The sequence below is a fragment of the Colobus angolensis genome, unplaced genomic scaffold (assembly GCF_000951035.1).
Source record: "Colobus angolensis palliatus isolate OR3802 unplaced genomic scaffold, Cang.pa_1.0 Scaffold230, whole genome shotgun sequence".
NCBI lineage: Eukaryota > Metazoa > Chordata > Mammalia > Primates > Cercopithecidae > Colobus > Colobus angolensis.
The window spans coordinates 331,070-356,885 of NW_012115489.1; the positions used below are offsets into that span (position 1 = coordinate 331,070).

The 25,816-nt window shown below is 38.0% G+C and overlaps 1 protein-coding gene across 1 annotated transcript in view; it reads left to right on the forward strand.

Moving 5' to 3' along the window:
• Positions 1–25,816, forward strand: part of TTC23L (tetratricopeptide repeat domain 23-like) — a 60,390-nt gene that overhangs the window by 24,763 nt on the left and 9,811 nt on the right. Inside the window, exons 6-9 of the mRNA XM_011944331.1 lie at positions 11–136; positions 2,463–2,640; positions 4,796–4,904; positions 16,397–16,524. Of these exons, the coding sequence (XP_011799721.1) occupies positions 11–136; positions 2,463–2,640; positions 4,796–4,904; positions 16,397–16,524 (541 nt within the window). The remainder of the gene's footprint in view (positions 1–10; positions 137–2,462; positions 2,641–4,795; positions 4,905–16,396; positions 16,525–25,816) is intronic.

Sequence of the window (25,816 nt, forward strand, 5' to 3'; positions counted from 1 at the left end):
ACTGTTTCACTGGCAGAGAAGCCTATTTCAACCTGCAGAAGGCAGAGAGAAACATGAAGGAGCTGAAAGAATTATATGAAGGAGGCGTTTGTGAATTACAAGTCTCTGAGAAAGACCTAACACTTGCTTTGGGCAGGTAAGATCTGGGCTTGGAGAAGCTGAGGATTTTATGAATGAGGCCTGGAATTACATGATATTAGGGAGAAAAATATTTAGAGCAAGAAACCCCAGAAACTCAAATGATAATAAAACAGGCTCATATTTACCAAGCACATACACTGTGCTTTTTGTGTACTGCCCCATGTAACCCTCACAACAGCTATTGAGGTAGTTGGTATGACTATTATTTTATTAAAGGGGGGCGGTCAAGAAGACTGAAGCCGAGGTTAAACAAATTGTCCAAGATAATACAGCTTGTAAATGTTGGATCTGTAATCTGAACTCACTAACTCTTAGTCTTCCTTACACTTGCCTCTCACGCTCACTCTAATATATTTTTTTCTGAATTGCCACCTATTTTTGTCATTACATGTGACATTTTAGATGAAGAAACACTTAATGAAGACAATTAACTGGAAGCTGTGAAAGCCATGCACAGCATGTGCATTTTTAAGAAAAGTGCTGTTCCATATGAAAACAAAGTTCATGGAATTTGTTTAAGACAGAACAAGATTTAACTGTCTTGCTGTTGAGTTAGGGATCCTCCGAGAATCAGAATATTTAGAAATGAATGTGGGCCCATCAGATTGTTAGAAGAAAAAGAATAAAGAGTTTACTGTTCCCTAGATTTTTCAAATATCTTTACATCCTTGAAAGCAATCTGTTTCCAGAACTGTAAGCACTTGGCACAGTAGGGTATATGACTGAATGGTAAGTAAATGAAATACATGCGTCATGTCTGCCTCCTCTAAACAACCATGAATCTAGAAGTCAAATGGGAAATGGGGAGATGTTGGAATGTCCAGAACTAAATCAAACTATGGACTTAAGTCCATAGGGCAATAAATTACAGTCTGGTGAATGTCTACTCCTGTCACATAAGGCCTAAAGTTTTTCTGCCTTATGTGAAAGATAGCCTTATTCCTTTTTCAGAAAAACTCTGGTGCTCATTTTGTTTATCCATTCTCTAGTATTTATTGAATACCTTTTTTATGCATGTCCTGTTCTAAGTGTTAGAGTGCCTACTAAGTATAACTACATACTGAGCACTGTTCTAAGTGCTTTACATAATTTATTTCACTTAGTCCTCATGACAGCCAATGAGGGTAGGTATTTCTATCATTTTCATTTAGATAGCTTTTCACTCTGTCACTCAGGCTGGAGTGCAGGGTGCAATCAGAACTCACTGAAACCTTGAACTCCCAGGCTCAGCCTCCTCCATAGCTGAGGCCACAGGCAAGACACCACCACACCTGGCTTACACATATATTTTTAATTCAACTTAGGAATACAAATATTGGAGTGAGGAGGAAGGAATATTGATTGTGTATCTACTACATGTTAGGTGATTTTACATTGAATATTATTCTTCACAACACACTTGCAGTATAAACTCAATTGTTTTATTTAGAAGGAAATGTAGGCTCGTAGAGTTTGATAAAGCTAATAACTACCAGAACCAGCTTTGAACTACCCATGCTCTCATTTTGTCTTGCTGTCTCTGGAAAAATAAACTTCAATGAGATATTGTTTTATCCTCATTTAAAAAAATTATATTCCCAACTTTGTTGTGGAAAATTTTGCAAATATAGACAGGTATAAAGAACAAATAAGCCAACTGTGATACCACCACACAGACATAACTGCTATGAACATTTTGGACAGATATATGTGGATATCGAAAACTATATCTCTATGTGGATCACATTTTCAGTGCAGTTTTATATATTTTTTCTTTTAGCACAATTTTAATATCTCCCCATATCTGTCTAAAAAGAAAACATGACTTTTAATGTCTCTGAGGTATTTTATTTATCATATGCTATAATTTATTTAATCACTCTCTTTGGGGAATATTTACATTTTTTTTTCTATCCTCTCTCATTTTTAACTGAGGAGGAATTGGCCAAATTAAATGGAACAAAACAAAGCAAAAACTTTCTTTGGCCTGAAAGAGAGAGAACCAGAGGTAATAAAATTTTATTTTGATTTTAGAAAGTCTATGTTTATGGGTAAATTATCCCATCTTGTGAATTCCTGGAAGCCATTTTTTCCATTTGCCTTTTTAAAAAATTAGACAACAGCACGACATAGTAATGGGTTTAATGAGTAGTCAGTGAAATCTGATGGATAAAATGCAGGATAATTGGAGTTTATTTACAGCAAGGCTGGATTTTTGAGCCAGCTACCAAGATGATGGGCCTACGAAGGCCAAATTCTCTAATTCTTGGAATCAGTTCCTTTTGTGTCTGCAAAGTAAGTGGCCTCTCTGTGACTTTCTACTTTCATCCCTTTTCTTGCAGAGCCTCCTTGGCCATCCACAGATTGAACCTAGCACTGACATACTTTGAAAAGGCAATTGGCGATGTTATTGCTGCCAAGGGTGACAGGACGTCAGATCTGATCAGCCTGTATGAGGAAACTGCTCAGATGGAGCAGCTAAGGAGGAACCACAACCAGGCCATCCAGTACTTGCAGCAGGTCAGTGGGTTGGCCAGAGCCCAGGCTGGGTTGCCTTGTTTGGCCCCAGGCCTGGTTCTCAGGGCGGGGGAAGCATGGGCTTCTCAGAAGAACAAGGGCTGGAATTGATTCTGTTTTAACCCTGACTTGCCTCCAGATCCACCTAAGAGCCCTTGATCAAACCTTAAATGACCAGGCCAGAGAACACTGACTCAAGTGGGTGAATGTGCTGTGTCACTGGCAGACAGCACTTCCCCTTCCCAGGCACCCACTCTCATCTCTGTTGGTGCCGGGAAAAAGAAGCAAAATGTGAGTCTACTCCAAGGAAAAAAGATACGGGGACAACTGAACTTACATCTTCAGCAAAAACAAAGGGCCTTTTTAAATGAAAAATCATGATATTTTAGGGTAATGCTGTCATTTGTACTTTAAACTAGTCTAGCTGATTATATTTCCAAACCTAAGGTTAAACTAACAAAAGGGTGTTTCACTTGGAGGTAACTAACTTCACAAATGCCGGGGGAAAACAAAACAAAACATAGGAAGGAATGTTGAGTCTATTACATGGTAACAGTTTAGGGTACTTTTATGTATCATGTAGTCGAAGCTGCTAAATTTACCTTTTCTCTCTCCAAAGGATAATGCTGCCCATGGCTTCAACCATCTCCCACAGTGACAAACAGATCAAAATACTGGATACCCTGTATCACAGAAAAGGTGCAATGCATTCTAACAGTATACATGAAAACAGATTCGGAAGAAAAGGCATTGCAAACAATCTGACAATCTACGATTATAAATAGCACACTGGAGAGATGTCAGAGAACGCTGCTGTGAAGGCAGGGAGTCCACTGCTTACAGAAAATGCCAGTCTGGTTTTTGTGTTCAAGACTTTCTTAAAGCAGTGGTCAGATCAGAATGAATAAAACAACAAATATCTGCCGGGTGCGGTGGCTCAAGCCTGTAATCCCAGCACTTTGGGAGGCCGAGACGGGTGGATCACGAGGTCAGGAGATCCAGACCATCCTGGCTAACACGGTGAAACCCCGTCTCTACTAAAAATACAAAAAACTAGCCGGGCGAGGTGGCGGGCGCCTGCAGTCCCAGCTACTCCGGAGGCTGAGGCAGGAGAATGGCGTAAACCCGGGAGGCGGAGCTTGCAGTGAGCTGAGATCGGGCCACTGCGCTCCAGCCTGGGTGACAGAGCAAGACTCTGTCTCAAAAAAAAACAAAAAAAAACAAATATCAGTGTTTCCCAAAAGCACCAAAAGATAAGAGTTAAAATTTACGGAACGCTTTTTCTAAGTGCCCTAGAGGATATATTGATTCATTTAATCTGTACAGTAGCTCTATGAAGTAGGTACCATTATTATTTTATCTCATTTTAAGGATGAGAAAACTGAAGCACAAAGAGTTTTAGCTAACTCAGCTGACACTGTAGAGCTAACAAATAGTAAAGCAGGGATTCGAACTCCAAATCTGACCATACAGCCTGTACTCATAACAGCTCTGCTCTGTGTCTCGGCTCCAAAGTCTTCTCTGATAATCGCTCAGCTCTTTGAAACAACTTGCAGTATTTGGCCTGTGAAATATTAAGCACAGGTGGTTCTTTTGTGGCTGGTGGGTGTGGACTCAATGTTTTTCTCTTTCTCTTTTCCAAGTGTTACTCCTTCCATTTTAGCACAAATAATATAAAATCTAACACTTTTTTAGTGCTTACTATATGCTGGGTGGTGTTCTAACCACTTTACATATATTAACCATTAATTTATTTAATATTTACAACAAGTTTTTGTAACAAGTACTATTCCAGTTATCCCTGATTTACATTTATAAGACTGCCTTCGAGACTGGAGTTCAGTCCAGTGAGACTGAGCTAAGGTTATGACTTTATTTTTGCCATGAAATCTAATAAAAATTATACTAGCTAACATTTATTGAGAACTTACAACGTGATGAGTACACCCTGTGCTTTGCATATACCATCTCACTTAATCTTTCCCAAACCCTAAACAGTGGGAATTATATATTCCTTCTACGAATGAAGGTGACATTAATTGCACAAGACTCATAGCTAGGAAGTGGCAGAGCTGGGACTCAAACTCACCTCTCATCTAAATCCACAGTGAACACTGTCATTTGGGTGCTTACCTTGTCATGACTTTCTTTATTCCAGGCTCATTCTATCTGTGTTTCTTTGTTCACTGAAGTCAGCCCCAAAACTGCAGAAACGAGTGCGTTACTGGCCAAAGCTTATGCCATGTCTGGAGAGGCCCAGCACAGGGGTAGGTAAAAGAGGTAGCCTTGAAGTTATTTCCCAGTCGCATGAGGGAAGCACATTGGCAAATAGTCTATCTACTATTCTAATTAGCTATTTATTCCTGTAATGGAAAGATTAGGTGAGTCGCAGACTCATACAAAATCAATTACACATTAATTTAAACCTGATAATATACCTCCACATTTGTTGGAATGTCAGAAACAAATAAATCATCTGATTTCTATATCCTTTATTTATTTTGCATCTCAGCAAGATTCATCTTCTTAACTAGTAAATATCACACACACTGTGAAGGTGGCTGTGCAGTATCAGTTGATGAGGAAATCCAGTGATAAATGGGTAAAGCATTGGTTCCCCATCTCCTCCTCCACTGTCAGTCTCCTTGACTCTTTTCCTCTGGTTTGCAAGAGAGAATGTTTGTTAGCAGCATTTTCTTGACCTATATTCAATAGTTAGATACTGGGGGTTACAGAGAAAGCCAACTGATTAATTTATGCTTCAACAATAGTTCTCTGTCTGGCAAGGTCATCTTTTTGTAAGTGGGTGGCTTTGGGAGAGACACAAATGAACCAGTGAGGGAGGACAATGTATCATTCTCTGCTGGCTTGATCAGATTAATGGACACTGATGGATTCAGTGGCCTGTCAGGAGGAATTTAGGCTTCATGAAGAATGTAATTTGATCATTTTAAAACTGTCTGTTTTCTTTGCTTATAAAAGTAACCTTTTTGTGTATGTTATTTTCCAGTTAGAGAGATGGACAGAATTATAGAGAAAGCTTTGCATCCTACTTTTTTCAATGCTTGTATTCCCCATGTCATTAAACATTTTTTTCTTTTAATTATTCTTTTAATTATTTTTTAAGCATAAATATCCATTGAAGACTTCCTGATTCTTTGTTTTTCAGCTAGTCATCTTTCTCCTTTTAAGATTTCCTCGTCTATATTCACAGTATATATTCTCCATATATACTTGAGCTTTTTAAAAGTAGTCTTTGTGGTTATAAGAAATTTAGTCTGTGAATATGTACAAATTTTAGCTTTTTTTTAAAGTGAGAAAAAACAAACATTTATGTTTATAGAGTTGAGAGATTTCAAGGCCACCTCATCCTTTTCTTATGTACTAATTTTTAACTTTAAAAATACAGATTTTTATATTATATCATTCATTAAATTCCAGGTGGACTAACATTTTATGCATCAAAACTAAAAATGTAAATTAACAAGAAGAAAATATAGTACTGGAATACAAATACTAAAATGAAAAATTGGAGGAAAGAACTTTTCTAAGCACACGAAGACATACCATAAAAGAAGAGTTTGAAATTAGGATAGCTAAAATGGTTTTGGAAAAGCATATAGTTGGAGGAATCATAGTACCTGATTTTAAGATTTACTATAAAGCAGTCATCAAGAGACTGTGGTATATTGGTGAAGGGACAGACACAGAGATCAGAGTCATTGGAACACAGTGGAGTACAGGTCTAAAGTTTCTATCTGTCACAAAGTACCATAAATAAAATAAAAACAATGTAGTCAAGATGAACAACCTGGATGGACCCGTAACTATTTCTTTTTAATAAATTTGTAGTTAATCTTTTAAGAAAGACATCTCCAGGCCCAGGTGATTTCACTGGGGAATTCTATGTAACATCTAAAGAAGGAATAACACACAATTCTACATAATCTGTCTCAGAAAACAGAAGAGGAGAAAACACTTGCTAATTTTATGAGGCCAGCATTACCCTGATATCAAAACTGGGCAAAGACATTATAAGAAAAAAACAAGACAACTATAGATCAGGACCTTTCATGGGTGTAGATGAAAAAAGCAACAAAATATATAGCAATATATAAATAACATACCATGATCAAATTAGATCTGGTGTGTTTAGGGTGGTATGGTCACAGACCACTGTGATCAGTGAAGTTTTTTTCTTGAGGATGTCACACCGGTTTAATATTCAAATTTCAGTTAGTGTACCTCTACCATATTAACAGTCCAGTCATGGAAAGTGCATGATTTTATCAGTTGTTGCAGGAAAAGCATGTGACAATATTCAACATCCATTCATGATGGAAGGAACTTCCTTAATCTGATAAAAGGCATGTACAAAAAACCCTACAGTTAATTTCATGCTTAGTGGTGAAAGACTGAGTACTTTACCCCCAAGATCAAGAACAAGGCAAGGATGTTCACTCTCACTGCTCCTATTCAGCATAGTACTAGAAGTCCAGCAAATGCAAGAAGGCAAGAAAAACAAAATAGTCCCTATTTGCAGTCAAAATGATTGTCTCTGTAGAAAATGCCAAATAATCTACAAAAATCCTAGAACTAATATGTTTAAGTTTAGCAAGGTCACAGGATACCAGGTCAATGCACAAAACTTAATTGTATTTCTATATAGTAGCAATGAACAACTGGAAACAAAAATTTTAAAGAAATCACAATAGCCCCATCCCTACAAATGAAATATTTAGTATAAATCTATCAAAATATGTACAGTATTTATGTGCTGAAAACTACAAAACTGATGAAAGAAATTAAAGATGACCTAAATAAATAGATACACTATGTATGGATTGGAAGAAAATATAGTAAAGATATCAGTCTTCCAAGATTGATCTGCAGATTTAACATAATTATAATTAAAATCCCAACAGAAGCATTTGTAAATATAGACAAGCTGACTCTAAAATTTGTGTGAAAAAGCAAAGAAATTAGTATAGCTAAAATGGTTTTGGAAAAGTATATAGTTGGAGGAATCATAGTACCTGATTTTAAGATTTACTATAAAGCAGTAATCAAGAGAATGTGGTATATTGGTGAAGGGACAGACACAGAGATCAGAGTCATTGGAACACAGTGGAGTACAGAAATAGACCCATATAATTATGGCCAATTAATTTTTGATAAATGTGCAAAAGTAATTCAATATGGAAAGGATAGTCTTTAAAACAAATAATACTGGAACAACTGGATACCACATGCCAAAAAAAAAATTGGACTCTTGCTCATGCCATACACAAACATTAATAATGGATCATTATCCTAAACGTAAGAGCTAACATTTATATTTACATAGAAAAAAATAGGCTTTAAAAAAGTACCAAGGCCTGGGTAAAAAATAAATACAAAGGCCAAGGTGAGAAGATCACTTGAAGCCAGGAATTTTAAGGCTCCATCTGTACAAAATAAAGAAAAGAAAAGCTGGGTGTAGTAGCACGTGCCTATGGTCCTAGCTACTCAGGAGGTTGAAATGGGATGATTGCTTGAGTTAAGGGTTCAAGTCTTCAGTGAACTATAAGCCTGCCACTGCACTCTAGCCTGGGCAACACAGTAAGACCCTGTCTCGAAAAATAATAAATAAGGCCAAAATTCATGTGGAAAAAGTTTCAATCATACTAAGTAATTAAAAAATAAAAGCAAAGTTACTGTTTTTGTCTACCAAATTGTCAAAATTTTAAAAAATGATAACACCAGGATTAATGAGATTTGATAAAAACTCTGGAGAGCAATTCGGCAGGATGTCACACATCTTAAAATGGTATGTATCTTTAAAAATGCAAGATCAGAATTTCACCCATCCTATGTGAAAATTTTAAAAGTTTAAAAATATAAATTTGCAGTTGGCAAATTATGGGTAAATGGGTATGTTTATTCATTACTAGTAGGAGTGAGTGTCAATTGATATTAAATTTGGAGACTAATTTGATAATATCTAGTAAAATTTAAAGCAAACATGAATAAAGATGTTCACTGTGTCACTAGTTGTAACGGTAAAAAATAACCCAAATATTTATCGATAAGTAAAAGGAAAATTTGGTGTATTCACTACATGGAATTTTGTAGTTGTTAAAAGGACTGGACTTGGGCCGTGCGCAGTGGCTCACGCCTGTAATCCCAGCACTTTGGGAGGCCGAGGCAGGTGTTTCACCTCAGAGCAGGAGTTTGAGACCATACTGGCCAACATGGTGAAACCCCGTTTCTACTAAAAATACAAAAATTAGCTGGGCTTGGTGGTGTGTGCCTGTAATCCCAGCTACTTGGGAGGCTGAGACAGGATACTTACTTGAACCCAGAAGGCGGAAGTTGCAGTAAGCCGAGATCGCGCCATTCCACTCCAGCCTGGGCCGGTCTCCGTCTCAAGAAAAAAAAAAAAAAGCCAGGCGCGGTGGCTCACACCTGTAATCCCAGCACTTTGGGAGGCAGAGGCGGGCGGATCACGAGGTCAGGAGATCGAGACCATCCTGGCTAACATAGTGAAACCCCATCTCTACTGAAAAATACAAAAAAAAAAATTAGCCGGGCATGGTGGCGGGCGCCTTGTAGTCTCAGCTACTCAGGAGGCTGAGGCAGGAGCGTGAACCTGGGAGGCGGAGCTTGCAGTGAGCTGAGATCGCACCACTGCACTCCAGCCTGGACGACAGAGAGAGACTATGTCTCAAAAAATTTTTTTAAAAAAAGGACCGGACTATACCTGTAGATATCAAGGTATTTTTTTAAAAAGTATTAAGGAAAAACAGCTGCATTTTTAGGACACACAAAATAATACTATTGTTTATAGTTACATTTAGGTAAACATTAAATTACAAAGTAAGATTTCATCAAAATGTAAACAGACACTAGACACTGACTTTGTGAAGAGGTCTGTAAATCATACCCACACATACAGTCACACAAACTGAATAAAACGATCATAAACAACTATTTGATAGTGTTGGAAGTAGATAAAGAGAACAAATTGCAAAGCATTTACTTTGAAAAAACTGCTGGAGCTTTGAGAAAAGAGAAAATCTGTGGCCGTCCTGCCTGGGGCTGCTTCCATCCACTGCCCCAGGTCGGTCCATGAGAATTGCAATGTTATCGCCACGGGCTGCACAGGAGAACCGGCAGCTTTGCTGGCATTGGAGGCAGACTTAATATAATGAAAGGGATAAAAACCCACAGGTTTATCAGATAAACGGGGCAAACTCTGGAGGAAATGAAAAGAGGAAAGTCTGCATGTTGACACTATCCTGAAGTTGCTGTCCTGGTTGGTGTGAGTGGCATCAGAAATTTTAATGGGGAGACCACAGAAGGGCTAAATGAGCTCTCCCCACATCCCTGGATACCCACAAAACTATATATACATCTGCAGGGGATACTTGGGAGCCTAATAAAGAGTAACAACCAAAGAAGACTTGAAATGTGCGAGAGCTTGGAATGCATTTTCGTCTACATACAGATCAATTGACAGGATGGGTGACTAATAGGCTGAAGGTATTTAAGCACAACCTCTGCCCAAATCAGTGGGTCAACACTAAGTTCACAGGAGTGAACCCCAGAAATCCAAATTAAAAATAATAAGCACTAAAATCTGAGCAAAAACTTCTGGTTTCTGTTCTGGTATATCGGGAGTTTGGAAGTCATCACTTCCTCCAAACAAGTAAAAAGCAAAATGAAAAATTAACTCCTCTTAGATCTGTCATAGAGAACTGAGGGCACATGGCAAACCAGTGCCCCACATATTGGAGAGACAGCAAAATAAAGAGAATCACAATGTACCAGAGTGGAAATACATCTCCACAGGAACCGTACCACGACTTTCCTTAAAGAAATGCTAAAAGAAGTTCTTCAGAGCAAAGGAAAATGATACAGAAATCCATAGGCACATAAGGAAAGGAAGCGCACTGGAGAAGAAATGTGATCATAAAATAAAAACCTCATTTTTCCTATTCTTAATCTAACAAATAAGTTTGTTCAAAATCATAGCAACAGTGTATTCAATTATGAATTCTCATGTAAATGAATGACAACAGTGATTAGGAGCAGAAGGCAGGGATTAGGATTATTTTGTTATTATAAGGTACTGTACAGTGTTATTTGCAAGTGAGCTTGGAATAGTTGTAAATGTGTATTGAAAACTCCAGGGCAACCACTAAAAAGAGTTTAAAAAAAAAAAAGTGTAACTGATATGCTAAAAGGAGAAACTGGAATATATGAAATGCTCAATTTAACCACAAAAGGAGCTGGGTGCAGTGGCTTGTGCCTGTAACTCTAGCTACTTAGGAGGCAGAGGTGGGGGGATTGCTTGAGCCCAGGAGTTCGAGGCTGCTGTGAGTTATGATCACACCATTGCACTCCAGCTTAGGATACAGAATGAAATCTTGTCTCTAAAAAAAATAATAAAAAAATAAATTTAGAAAGCAAAACCACAAAAGGCAGGAAAAGAGTAAAAGACAAAAACAAAGAAAAAGGACAACAAATAGAAAAGTAACAATATGGTAAATGTTAATCCAACTATATTAACAATTATTTTAAACATCAGTGGTCTAAATAAACCAATTTAAAGAAAGATTTTCAGAGCGATCAAAAAACAAGGCCCAACTATATGCTGTCTACAATAAATCCACTCTAAATATAAAGACACACATAGATTAAAAGGAAATGGATGAAGACAGATACACTATACTAACATTAATCAAAAGAATGCAAGAGTAGCCATATTAGTTTCAGCCAGAACAAACTTAGTGCAAGGAAAGTTATCAGGGATAAAGAGGGGCATTACATATGATAAAGGGGTCAGTTCTCCAAGAAGACATACAATCCTTAATGTGTACATGCCTAACAAGAGTTTCAAAATATTTGAGGAAAAAATGATGGAACTGTAAGAAGAAATAGATGAATTCACTATCATAGTTGTACTCTTGAACACCTCTTGTATTAGGGTTCTCTAGAGGGACAGAACTAATAGCATAGATATGTATATATAAAGGGGAGTTTATTAAGGAATATTAAACTCACAGGATCACAAGTTCCCACAATAGGCTATCTGCAAGCTGAGGAGCAAGGAAGCCAGTCCAAGTCCCAAAGTCTGATGTTTGAGGGTAGGAAGCATCCAGCATGAGAGAAAAATGTAAGCTGGGAGGCTAAGCCAGTCTAATCTTTTCACATTCTTCTGCTTGCTTTTATCCTAGCCATAGTGGCAGCTGATTAGATTGTACCCACCCAGATTAAGGGTGGGTCTGCCTCTCCCAGCCCACTGACTCCTTTGGCAACACCCTCACAGACACAACCAGGATCAATACTTTGCATCCTTCAATCCAATCAAGACACTCAGTATTAGCCATCCTACCCTTGTATCAGAAATGGACAAACACACAGGCAGAAAATCAGTTAAGGACATAATCAAATTCAACGGCACCATCAATCAATTTAATACAATTAGCATCTATTGACTACCCTATCCAAACGATAGCAGAGTGCACATTCTTCCCAAGCTCACATGGAACATTCACCATGATAGACCACATGCTGGGCCATGAAACACACCCTGACAAATTTAGAAGAATAGGAAATGTACAATGTCTGCTCTCAGACTACAGTGGAATTAAACTAGAAATCAATAACAGAAAGATACCTGGAAAATCCCAAAATACTTGGAGATTAAACAACACATATCCCACATATGTGTGGGATAAAAAGAAATCTCAAGAGAAACTTTAAAATGTTTTGAATTAAGATTTTTTTTGAAAACGAAAACAATGTAAAATTTGTGGGATGCAGCAAAAATAGTGCTTAGAGGGATATTTGTAGCATTGAATTTGTATATTGGAAAAGAGATCTAAAATCAATAATCTAAGTTTCTGCCTCAGGAAGCTAGAAAAAGAAGAGCAAATTAATTCCAAAGAAAGAAGAAAAAAGTAATAAAAATTACAGTAGAAATCAATGAAATTAAAAACAGGAAGTCAACGAAGAAAACAAACTGAATGTTGATTCTTTCAATAGATCAATGAAATTGATAAACCTCTAGCCAGGCTGAGGAAAAAAGACAGGACACAAATTATTATTATGAGAAATGAAACAAGAGACATCACTACAGCTCCAATGGACATTAATAGAACAATAAAGGAATATTATGAAAACCTCTAGGCTCACAAATTCAATAACCTAGATGAAATAGGTCAATCTCTCATGAAAGATACATTCTGCCAAAACTCACATAAGAAAAACTAAGCCATTTGAACAGATCCATTTCTATTAAAGAAATTGAATCAATAATTAATAATCATCCCATGTGGGTTAACTAGTGAATTCTACCAAACACATAACAAATTATTGACAATCTCTTCCAAAAGATAGAAGCAGAGTAACTTTTTAAGTCAATCTATGAAGCCAACATTACCCTAATTCCAAAATTAGACAAAGATATTAAAAGAAAATTATAGATCAATGAGAACACAGGAACTCAGGGAGGGGAACATCACACACTGGGGCCTGTCAGGGGCTAGGGAAGGTGTAGCATTAGGAGAAATACCTAATGTAGATGACGGGTTGATGCGTGCAGCATATCACCATGGCACGTGTATACCTAGTAACAAACCTGCACATTCTGCACATGTACCCCAGAACTTAAAGTATAATTTAAAAAAAAATTATCAAGATTAAAAAAAAAAAGAAAACTGCAGATCAATACATCTCATGAACATAGAGGCAAAAATCCTTACCAAAACATTAGCAAGTTGAATCCATCAATGTGTAAAAAGAATTATACACTACAGCCAATTGGGATTTATCCCAGGTATGCAAGGCCAGTCCAGCATTTGAAAATCAATCAATGCATCACACCAACGCGCTAAAGAAGAAAAATTGCATAATCATATCAATAGATGCAGAAAGAGCATTTGGAAGAATCCAACACTCATTTATGATAAAAACTCTCAGCAAACTAGGAATACAGGGGGATTTCCTCAGCCTGATAAGTCACATCTACAAAAAGACCTGCACCTAACACCATTGTTCTTTTTTTTTGTTTTTTGAGACTTTCACTTTTGTCACTCAGGCTGGAGTGCAATGGTGTGATCTCAGCTCACTGCAACCTCTGCCTTCTGGATTCAGGTGATTCTCCTGCCTCAGCTTCCTGAGTAGCGGGGATTACAGGCACCCCCCACCATGCCTGGCTAAGTTTTGTATTTTTAGTAGAGATGGGGTTTCGCCATGTTGGCCAGGCTGGTCTCAAACTCCTGACTTCAGGTGATCCACCCACCTCGGCCTCCCAAAGTGCTAGGATTACAGGTGTGATCCACTGTGCCCGGTCAACACCATTATTCTTAATGGTGAAAAACTAGAAGCTTTTCTATTAAGACTGGGAACAAGGCAGTTTCCTCTCACCACTCCTTTTCAGCATCATAATGGAAGACCTAGCTAATGGAATAAGAGAAGAAAATCAAATAAAAACTATACTACAATATTTGTGAAGGAAGAAATATAACTTTTTATTTGCAGATAACATTGATTAGAAAATTTGAAAGAATCAACAAAAAATCTGGAATTAATAAGTGATTATAGAAAAGATTCAGGATACTAGTTTAATATGCAGAAGTCAATACTTTCCTATATACCAACAATGAATAAGTAAAATTTAAAATTTAAAACAATACCATTGACATTAGCACTCCAAGAAACGAAAAAATTAGGTATAAAACTAGCAAAATATTTGTGAAATATATGTGAGGAGAACAACAAAACTCTGATGCAAGAAATCAAAGAACTAGACAGGTATTGTGGTGTGTTCCTGTAGTCCTAGCTACTTGGGAGGCTGAGGTAGGAGAATTGCTTGAGATCAGGAGCTTGAGACCAGCCTGGGCAACCCAGTGAGCCCCATCTCAAAAAGAAAAAAAACAGAAATCAAAGAACTAAAGTAAACTGAGATATCTTTATTTAATATCTATTCCATATTCATAGATAAGAAGACTCAGTAGTCAAGATGTCAGTTCTTCCAACTTTATTTATCGATTCAACTCAATTCCAATAATAATCTCAGCAAGTTATTTTTTGGATATTAGCAAATTGATTCTGAAGTTTACATGGAGAGGCCAGAATAACCAACAACATTGAAGAACAAAGTTGGAGGACTGACACTACCCAACTTCAAGACTTACTAAAAAAACCACAGCAATCAAGACAGTATAGATGAGAAAGCATCTTACCCTAGTCACAGTGGCTGTTATGAAAAAGACAAAACAACAAAAAACAGATGTTGGTGAGGGTGCAGAGAAAAGGGAACTCTCTACACTGTTGGTGGGAATGTAAATTAGTACAACCTCTATAGAAAACAATATGGAGATTTCTCAAAGAACTAAAAATAGAACGACCATTTGATCCAGGAATCCCGCTATTAGGCATCTACCCAAAAGAAAAGAAAGGTATGTATCAAAAAGATTCCTGCACTTGTATGTTTATTGCAGCAGTATTCACAATAGCAAAGATAACAGAATAAATCTAAGTATTCATCAGTGGATGACTGGATAAAGAAAATGTGGTGTAAATACACAGTAGAATACTATTCAGTCATAAAAGAATGAAATCATGTCTTTTGCAGCAAAATGGATGGAACTGAAAGTCAATATCTTAAGTGAAACAAGCCAGACACAGAAAGTCAAGTATCAAGGTTCTCACTCATAAATGGGTGCTAAAAAATGTGTGCACATGGGCTTAGTGCAGTGATAGATAATGGAGACTCATAAGAGTGTGATGGGGGGGTGGATGATGAGAAATTAATGAGTACAATGTACATTATTTGGGTGATGGATACCCTAAAACCTGTGACTACTATGCAATGTATACATGTTACAGAATTGTACTTGTACTCCATAAGTTTACACACAAGAAAAGTATGGTATTGGCAAAATTTTCCCATTGTTTCTATGTATTTTCTAGATTGATATAAACATATGTTATGTTTGGAAAGACATAGCATTAAAATTAAATTTTCAAGCCATAACAACTATATATTTAAAATACTTATAAAATCACAACTTACTCCCTCCCAACCCCCCAAACAGGAACTTCAGTAAACATTACTCACTATCAGAGTTTTATTTAGCTAAAAATATAGTCTTGCAATATACCTGGGAGTTTAGTATGGTAGTTATTTGTAATATTAGCATAATAAGACTATTCAGACAGAAGCTTTCTTTTTTGCTACAAAAAATTCCATGGATTTTATAAGGAGAATAAAAACCAAAACATCATCTGATGCCATTAAATCACATTTTAGGGCTGGGCACGGTGGCTCACACCTGTGATCCCAGCACTTTGGGAGGCCGAGGTGGACGGATCATGAGGTCAAGAGATTGAGACTGTCCTGGCCAACATGGTGAAACCCCATCTCTACTGAAAATACAAAAATTAGCTGGGCGTGGTGGCACACACCTGTAGTTCCAGCTACTCGGGAGGCTGAGACAAGAGAATCAATCGCTTGAACCCAGGAGGCAGAGGTTACAGTGAGCCAGGTTGCACCACTGCACTCCAGCCTGGCAACAGAGTGAGACTCCATCTCAAACAAACAAACAAACAAACAAAAAACATCTTAGACTTTTAAAGAGTCCTTATGAGACCTGGCTTGAGAACAAGCATGGACTTTACGCATGAAAGTGTCAGTTGAGCCAAAGCTGATATTAGACATTTGTAAAGGTTAGCAGCTTGCCTTAAATAATTGTTTCCATTTTTCCAGATGCTGTTGAGACATATTTCATAAAAAGTATCAATGCATATCGAGCAACATTGGGCTCAGAGGATTTTGAAACACTGAGCACCACTGAAGAATTTTGCAAATGGCTTGTCCAAAATGGAGAAAAACAGGTAAATATGATCAATGCATAAACAGAATTGCTAGTTTGTTTATTAGATCACAATAGCATTTTTCATCTTACAGTTCAGATACTGGAGATCAGATAAAACTAGGCAAGAAACACATTGTTTCATTATTTGTTAGCATTAACCAAAGGTTTTTTTTGCAAATTGGTTTCATTCTTTTGATGAAACTGAGCAACTCTGTCCAACAAGGTTTAGTTTGTACTTGGAAACGGCAAAGTAGGCTCAAAGTATTTTAGAGGGACTCGATATTGATGGCAAAAGAAAATTCGCAGCTACACGTTTGCTTCTAATGGTTCCCTCTCTGACAAAATTTTTTTTTGAGATAAAGTCTCTCTCTGTCACCCAGGCTGTAGTGCAGTGGGGCGATCTCTGCCCACTGCAACCTCTGCCTCTTGAGTTCAAGCGATTTGCCTGCCTCAGCCTTCTGTGTAGCTGGGATTACAGGCGTGCACCACCATGTCCAGCTAATTTTTGTATTTTTAGTAGAGATGGGGTTTCGCCATGTTGACCAGTCTGGTCTTGAACTCCTGACCTCAGGTGATCCACTCGCCTCGGCCTTCCACAGTGCTGGGATTACAGGAGTGAGCCACCATGTCCTGCCAGCATTGCCTTTCTTGTTTGAAATTTTACAGCTATACTTTGTTATGTAATGTTATGGTTCCCTTTCTGTAAAATGTTATTTTTGGTGATCTAAATAAAGCCTGTTTTGTTTGGAGAAAAAAAAAATAAAATAAAATTAGGAATAATACACAGGGCTTAGGTGGCTTGGAATATTAGTAAAAAAATATTTTTCTTGTATCTTGATACATGAGATCCTTCAGATGCAGGACACATGTAATCTCTGGCTTTGTATTTAATATTTTAAGTCAAAATTGGCTTCCATCTTTGGATCTAGCTACTAGTTCTTTTCTTTTGCAGTAGTGGTTTTCTCTTGATCTGATAGGTTTTTATTAGCAGCAATTTTGTTTTCACATTTTAAAAAGTTATAGAAAATAATTGTTATTGCTGACCTTTTTACATAGAAGTCCCATGAGTCTAAGCTATCATTCAAAACCTTTTGACTTGAACTTTATATATTCAGTGCAGCATGAACACAGTGAAGACCTTTGTCTGTCATAAGATCCAACATGACTTTGATCTGACCAAGCCAACTTTATACTTCCTCAGGCGAGTGAGAAATATGGATAAATTAGACATGGTCTTATTGGCCATGTAAAAACCAGTTTAAGAGTAGAGTTATAGGCACATAGTAAGTAAAAATTTATTCCAGGAATGAAAAAAAGTTTTTTATATCTTATCTAGACATTTTTATAAATGGTGACATTTTCTTTATTTCAATTTTAACTGCCATTTGTAAAGACAAAAACCTTATAATGATTTGCAACCTTTTTTTCTGTGGCTATGATATTTTCTGTTGGTTTAGAAGATTTTTTTTTTTTTTTTTTTTTTTGAGATAGAGTCACTCCATTGCCCACGCTGGAGTGCAGTGGCATGATCCAGCTCACTGCAACCTCTGCCTCTCAAGTTCAAGAGATTTTTGTGCCTCAGCCTCCCGGAATAGCTGGGATTACAGGTGCCCACCACCACACCCAGCTAAGTTTTGTAATTTTTGTAGAAACGGGGTTTAATCCTGTTGGTCAGACTGATCTCGAACTCCTACCTCAAGTGAGCAGCCTGCCTTGGCCTTCCAAAATGCTAAGATTACAGACGTAAGCCACCACACCTGGTCGGTTCAGAAGATTAACGTGAGATCCCAATGCCATGGGTTGATCTAATAATTAATTTTCTTGTCAAAGATGTGAAAATACTTTGCCAGAATTTAATAGCTTATCCCTGTTATAGTCTGCTGCAGTGAATACCATGACCTTGGTTATGATAAACCACCAGTACCACCACCAGTACCAATGCCTGATAATCCTCTGCTTCTAACCAAGTACTTTCTAGTATACCAAGCTCCTGGACAAAGCTACCAAAGGACCTGAGTGCCAGGTGGCTCCAAATCTAAACCATAAGCAGGACTATGGACAGGTCAGCTTTACCATTAGGAAGCAAGTGCCATGAGGGCAGGAAGTTTTGTTTGTTTTGTTCACTGCAGTGTCCTCAATGCCTGAAACACTAACTGGCACATAGAAGATGCCGGTAACTTTTGAATGAAACTGCTGAATTTTATGACACATTTCCCATATTTAAAAATAGCTAATTCCCCTGCCTCCAAGCTTCATGTGAGGCTCTAGGCCTGTCCTAGAGGACCATAACAGAAACTCACAAGATTTGGGAATTGTTCCCATGGAATACACAGACACATACACATGCACACACATATATATTTTGGTAAGCAGTTAAATCTGCCATGGATAAAAAATAAAACTCATTCATCTGGAACCACCTTCTTCCAGTAATTCATCAAAAATGACAATCATGGCTGGGCATGGAGACTCACACCTGTAATCCCAGCACTTTGGGAGGCCGAGGCAGGAGGATTGCTTGAGCCTAGGGGTTTGAGACCAGCCTGGGCAACAAAGTGAGACCCTCATCTCTAAAAAAATTAAAGAATTAGCCAGGAGCAGTGGTGCATACCTGTGGTCCCAGATACATGGGAGGCTGAGGCAGGAAGATCACTTGAGCCTGGAAGGTTGAGGCTGCAGTGAGCTGTGATCATGCCACTGCACTCCAACTTGGGTGACAGAGACCCTGTCTCAAAAAACAAACAAACAAAGAAAACAAAAAACAAAACAGAGAATGAGTTTGTCATCAATGCCATAAAAAGACACTATAAGAACACTACAGGTCCATATCCCTGAGGCATATAGATGCAAAAATTCTCAACAAAACACTAGCAAACCAAATTTAACAGCACATTAAAAGAGTCATATGCCATCACCAAGTGGGATTTATCCCTGGGATGTAAGAATGGTTTGGCATACGAAAATCAATCAATGAGATATACTATCTTAACAGAATGAAGGATAAAAATCAGATGATACCCTGAGATCCAGAAAAAGCACTGGATAAAATTCAATACATTTTCATGATAATAAAAAAAAGAAAAAGAAAAACTGCCAACAAAGAAAGAATAGAAGGAAATTACCTCAAGATAATAAAGGCCATACATGTATGCAAAGCCTACAGCTAATACCATACTTAATGGTGAAAAACTGAAAGCTTTTCCTTTAAGATCAGGAACAAAAGAAGGATGCCCACTTTCACCACTTCTATTCAGCATAGTACTGGAGGTACTAGCCAGAGCACCTAGGCAGGAAAGCTAAATAAAAAACATCCAAATATGAACAGAAGTAAAATTATTTCTGTTCACAGAATGACATGATGTTATGTAGAAAACCCTAATGATCACACACACACAAACACACACACAACCTGTTTGAACTAATAAATTCAACTAAATTATAGGAAACAAAGTCAGCATACAAAAATCAGTTTCATGGCCGGGCGCGGTGGCTGAAGCCTGTAATCCCAGCATTTTGGGAGGCTGAGACGGGCAGATCACGAGGTCAGGAGATTGAGACCATCCTGGCTAACACGGTGAAACTCCGTCTCTACTAAAAAATACAAAAAAAAACTAGCCGGGCGAGGTGGCGGGTGCCTGTAGTCCCAGCTACTCGGGAGGCTGAGGCAGGAGAATGATGTAAACCCGGGAGGCAGAGCTTGCAGTGAGCTGAGATCCGGCCACTGCACTCCAGCCTGGGCAACAGAGCGAGACTCCATCTCAAAAAAAAAAAAAAAAAAAGTTGCATTTTTATATACTAACATTGAACAATTTGAAAAAGAAAGAAAACCAATCCCATTTACAATAGCATCAAAAAGAATAAAATACTTAGGAATAAACTTAACCAAGGAGGTGAAAGACTTATACACTGAAAAAAATAAACGGGAAAATAATAAATTATATGCATGCTTTCCTACTCTAAAAAATGCAAAAATATTACAGTAGTAGCCTTCAGATTCCTGATTTATTAGCAGTGTTTTCTGGAAAGCAGCAATTGACATCCCTTTTATGTTTGTTGTTCTGACATGCCACATTAGGGATGATGATTACATGTTCAACCCAATTCTGAAGAAACATTCTGTTGCACCTGTCAGCATAGATAATTCAGGCAGTGAGTGGGTGATGTGCAGTTCTTGAGAGAGCCAGCAATAATACCTCTTCACCTTCCCTAAAGAAAGCACATTGGGAAGGCAAATGAGTACGAGCACTGTTGTCCTGTGAATGATTTTCAGTGTATACTTAATTTATTTTTGCTGTATAGTAAGTAGTTAACAGTGAGAGCTTTGCTGAAAGACAACTGGCCTAGACATTTCAAAAATGTCAACGTTATGAAAGACCAAAAGGGCAGGAGAACTGTAACAGATTAAAGAATCATGAAAACTGAATGCAATACATGATGATTAGATGCTAGATTTGAAGGAGGTGTAAAGAACATTATTGGAAAAATTGGGAAATTTGAACATGGAGCATGTATTAGGAAACGCTGTTGTACTGATGTAAGATTTATTGAACGATAATGTTATTGTAGATATGTAGGAAAGTGTTCTTGTTCTAAGAAGACACATGCTTAAGTATTTAGTGGTTGCCACGTGCGATGGCTCATGCCTGTCTATAATTCCAGTAATTTGGGAGGCCAGGGTTGGAGGATCACTTGAACCCAGGAGTTCGTGACCAACCTGGGAAACACAGTGGGACCCTATCTCTACAATATATAAATAAATAAATAAGCTGAACAGAGTGGTGCGCAACTGTAGTCCCAGCTACTTAAGAGGCTGAGGTGGAGGATCGTTTGAGCTTGGGAGGTCGAGGCTGCGTGAACTGTGATCACACCCCTGCACTCCAGCCTGAGCAACAGAGTGAGGCTCTGTCTCTTAAAAAAAAAAAAAAAAGCATTTAGGGGTAAAGTATCTTGATTACTACAACTTATTTTCGATAAAAATATATGTGTGTATGCATGTATAGAGAGAGAGACATTATTTTTTAAGAAGAGAAAACAATAAAGCAAATGTGGCAAAATTGTAGCAATGTGTGAATCTAGGTGAAAATTGTATGGGTATTTTGCTATTCTTTTAGCTTTTCTGAAGGTTTGAAAAATTTGAAATAAAAAATAGGTTAACAAAAAAAGAGTGAGGGCTGTGGAATTCAGACTGCCTAGTGTTGGAATTCTGCCACTGCCAATCACAGGCTGTATGATCTGGGGCAAGATCCTTAGCTGTTACTAGTTTCCATTCCTTCATCTGTAAAATAACAGTTCGTCTCTTATAGGGCAGCCATAAAGATTAAATAGTATCATATGAATTAACTATTATTAATTACAAGCTTGGAATTTTAATTCTTAATACAAAGTACTTAGGTGGCACATCACAGCAGACTGATCCTGGTGGGTTATGTCATCACTGGGTACAATGCCTTTTCCATAGAGCTCAGGGAACAGAACCAGCATGCTCCTTCGGAATTGCCAGGCTGATTTTTTTTTTTTTTTTTAAGAACGTTTTATCCCTCAGGAGGCTTACAGACTGCTAAAGGCTTCGTTAAACTCCCAGGTATTCAGCTACAGTGACTATAGCAAAAATGTGGCTGAAACTTTGTATAACATGGGCAGGATCTGCTTTGCCAAAGGAGAGCCCAGAAAGGCAATTCAGCTCCTGACAAAGGTGACTATTGACTGGTTTTGTTACATTTTCCCCCGGCCTTGTAAGCAGGATGTGAGGAGGGATGTATGTACATATGCATGCATGTATATATGTATTTTCCCTTCTCTTCCATTTTATTCCCTCTCTCCTTTTCCTTTTTTAAGTGATGTGTTATCTTTTGAAAATTGTCTGCTTTCTTAAATGTGCTGAGGGAGAATATGACACAGAAACTTTTGTTGAGTCCATGTGTGGACAAGAGTCTTAAAAGAGTAACACCCTAATCTTGGAATCCAAGTATGATAGTGGCAGAATCTCTTGAAAGCACTTCAAGGTTGGGTGGAATTAGTAATACCTTGTTTAACCATCCGTACCCAAGTACTCATTCCCCTTCCAGAGAGCTCATTCCCTTGCAGTGGGGTGTGGCAAAAGGTGTTCAACCAGTCAGTATACTGACAGAATGAATCTAATGAATTTTACTTTGTAAAATAGGTGGCAATGTCTCTAAATAAAACCTAAGTTTTTTCAAAGTCAGAGGAAAAGTTGGTAAAGATCAAGTAATATTCAAGTGAGCGGAGGGTGGAGTCAGAAGCAGTCTACATCAGGTTTGCAGGGATTTTCATCTCATTTCAGGGTAACCTAATGTGATCAGAAAATAGTAAATAACAGAAGAAAGGGGAACTCATTTTGAAGATTCAGGGAAAGAGAAAGCCTCCTGAAAGTAAGTTATAGGAGTCAGAATAGCTTTTCCAGGGAAGCATGAACACATGGATGGCAGCTGGGTAATGGGGTAGAAGCCTGAAAGGAGAGAAAACTTTGAAATGAAAGGATGACAATCTGAGGATAAGAAATGAGATGAAATGAAAAATGATGAGTGAAATGAGAAGGGGTTCCAGGGAAACAAGCCTAATAAAATTCAAATCCCCTTGAAAATAACAAAGACGCTTAACATGGGAGTGATACTGGAGTATTGTTTCTCAAATCTAGAATTGCAGCACAGTCAGTAAGAAACAAAACAAAACAAGCAAAAACAAATTCCTGACTCTCACCCCAGACCACCTGAATTAGAAGGTTTACGAGTAGTGTACAGAATCTGTTTTTTTAATAGTTCTAGAGGCAGTTTTAATATCCTGACAATTTTAAGAATCAAGATTGATATAACAAACTTGAAAAGCTCTCTTAGAATGCAGAGTGAAAGAACAGAGGGATCTCATGAGAAAGTAGTTGGTATGCAGGACAAAGTAGAGATTCTGCCAAAGAATTGTATGTATTTCTGAAGAAATTATGATTGGAATAGAAGCAGTAATCAGAGATATCATTGAAGACAAATGTTCTGAAATAAAAAAAGACCATAGCATATACATTGTAAGGATTTACCATGTTCCACACAAAATCAGTGTAAGGAGAGCCTCATTTAGATTTTTACCTGGCAATGAATTTTTGATGGCATATGCACTTGATGGAATGCTTGTGTCCCTTCAAAATTCATATGTTGAAACCTAATATTTGCTGTGGTTGTATCTGGAGATAGGACCTTTAGAAGATGACTAGGACTCAGGAGTAGAGTCTTCATGAATGGGATTAGTGCCCTTTGAAAAGAGACCTCAAAGAGCTTCCTTGCCCCTTCCACCATGTGAGTTTACAGCAAGAAGATGGCTGTCAATGAATCAGGAAGTGGGCCCTCACCAGACACAAAATGGACTAAGACAGCATGACTACATCCTCCATTTGTAATAGGGATTTAACTTGGAAATTTAGGATGCCATAAGCCTAGGTAGAGGCTACATCTTTGTTATCAGCTTAGGAAACAAATGAAATGTAGTGCAGGTGTTTGAAATGTAAACTTGTGACAAGATCTCAGTTCTGCTGGTCCTTTCCTGAGTTTGGTTTGCAGTTGAGGTGCTTGCTATCTGATTCTCTTTAACCTGTTGTTTCACACCTCACCTAGTGTCTGATGATTCAAATCCTTGTATATGGAGGTGAACACAGTAAAAGCAGGGAGACAAAGAGCCTCCTTACACTGTTGCAGAGGTGAGTTCTGGCCCTGGCCATCAGCCATGTCATCAGTGTGTATATATGCATGGCATGGCCTCTCCCAATTCAACCAGGTAGGGGTGATTCACCTCTTTCATTCTTGCTAGTAAGGCAAAATCCTACCTGTGTATGAATTTGGCCAAATCCTATACTTGGGAAAATTAGTTGATTTCTTACAGTCTCATAGAACCCAGTGTTATAGGGTCTGCTGCAATAATATTTAGTGTTTATAATATCCCTTTCAATGCTGAGCATTATAGAAAAGCCCTGCAAGACAAGGTTATAGCTGATCACAGTATGATAGGTATCATATGGATTCAGAGAAAGTAAATGAGTACCTTAAAATAATTTTTCTTGCTGAACATACAAAGTCAAGGTCCCTAAACATAAGGCAAGTTTTTAGGATACAGTCTCCAAAGTTAATAATGACAGAGCCTCTTCAGATTCTTTTTATAGATGTTTAGAATTTAGGTCAAAGAGAGTTTTGTATAGACTTGCCTCAGTCTTTAACCTTGACGTTATCAATGATGCATATCATTGACATTTGTTCATCTCAGAATAGTACTGACCTCGAACTGTTCTAAGAGGGAAGAGAACAAAAACTTGTTGAGTTTATACCAAATTCATAAAACTGAGCTAGGTCCTATTTATAAAGTATTTAATTTAATCCTCACAAATACCCAGTATGATAGCTCTCATTTAACAGAAGGGAGCTTGATGTTTTATAATAGAATTTGCCTAAATTCACTCAGTCTTGGAGATTTGGACTCAAATAAGTGTGACTCTAAGGCCATGTGCTTTTCCCTGAGAGCCGCCTAACAGAGGTGCATTGCTGCTGAGAGTTAGAACCCCGAATGTGTTCACCAGTGGTGGCTGATAATCGGTCCCCTTCTCACCAGGTTCACCAGGCTAGACAGGTGGGGAAGGTCATGCCATGGAGAATACATTGAGTCCTCCTCTCCACACCCACTTCAGTCAGAGCCATACCTGAGGTGGCCCCCACCGGAGGCTATCTCCTGTTTTATCATTACCCGGAGGAGAACGTTCTCCAGCCTCTGTCAGTAATTCCTGTTAGGAGGATATAGAGGATCAGCCACAGGGCAAAATGGGGAACTTTGCTCCCTGCCTGTTGGTGTATATGAAAGCATGTTTTCTTAATCAATAACCATAAAAATATTAATAACTATAATGTAGAAGTTTTTCCATTTCCTTGGCACTGTATTATATATTTATATATACTTTTTCTGATTCATAAACCACACTATTAGGTGGGTTTTTTGTTGCTTTTTTTTTGAGATGGAGTCTTGCTCTGTCGCCAGGCTGGAGTGCAGTGGTGTGATCTTGGCTCACTGCAACCTCCACCTCCCGAGTTCAAGTGATTCTCCTGCCTCAGCCCCCTGAGTAGCTGGGACTACAAGTGCACACCACCACGCCCAGCTAATTTTAGTATTTTAGTAGAGACGGGGTTTCACCATGTTGGCCAGGATGGTCTCGATCTCTTGATCCGCCCGCCTCAGCCTCCCTAGGTGGGTGTTTTTATCTTCCATGTTCAGGTGATGAAACTGAAGCTCAGAAAGTTTTCCCAGCACTTTGGGAGACTGAGGCTGGT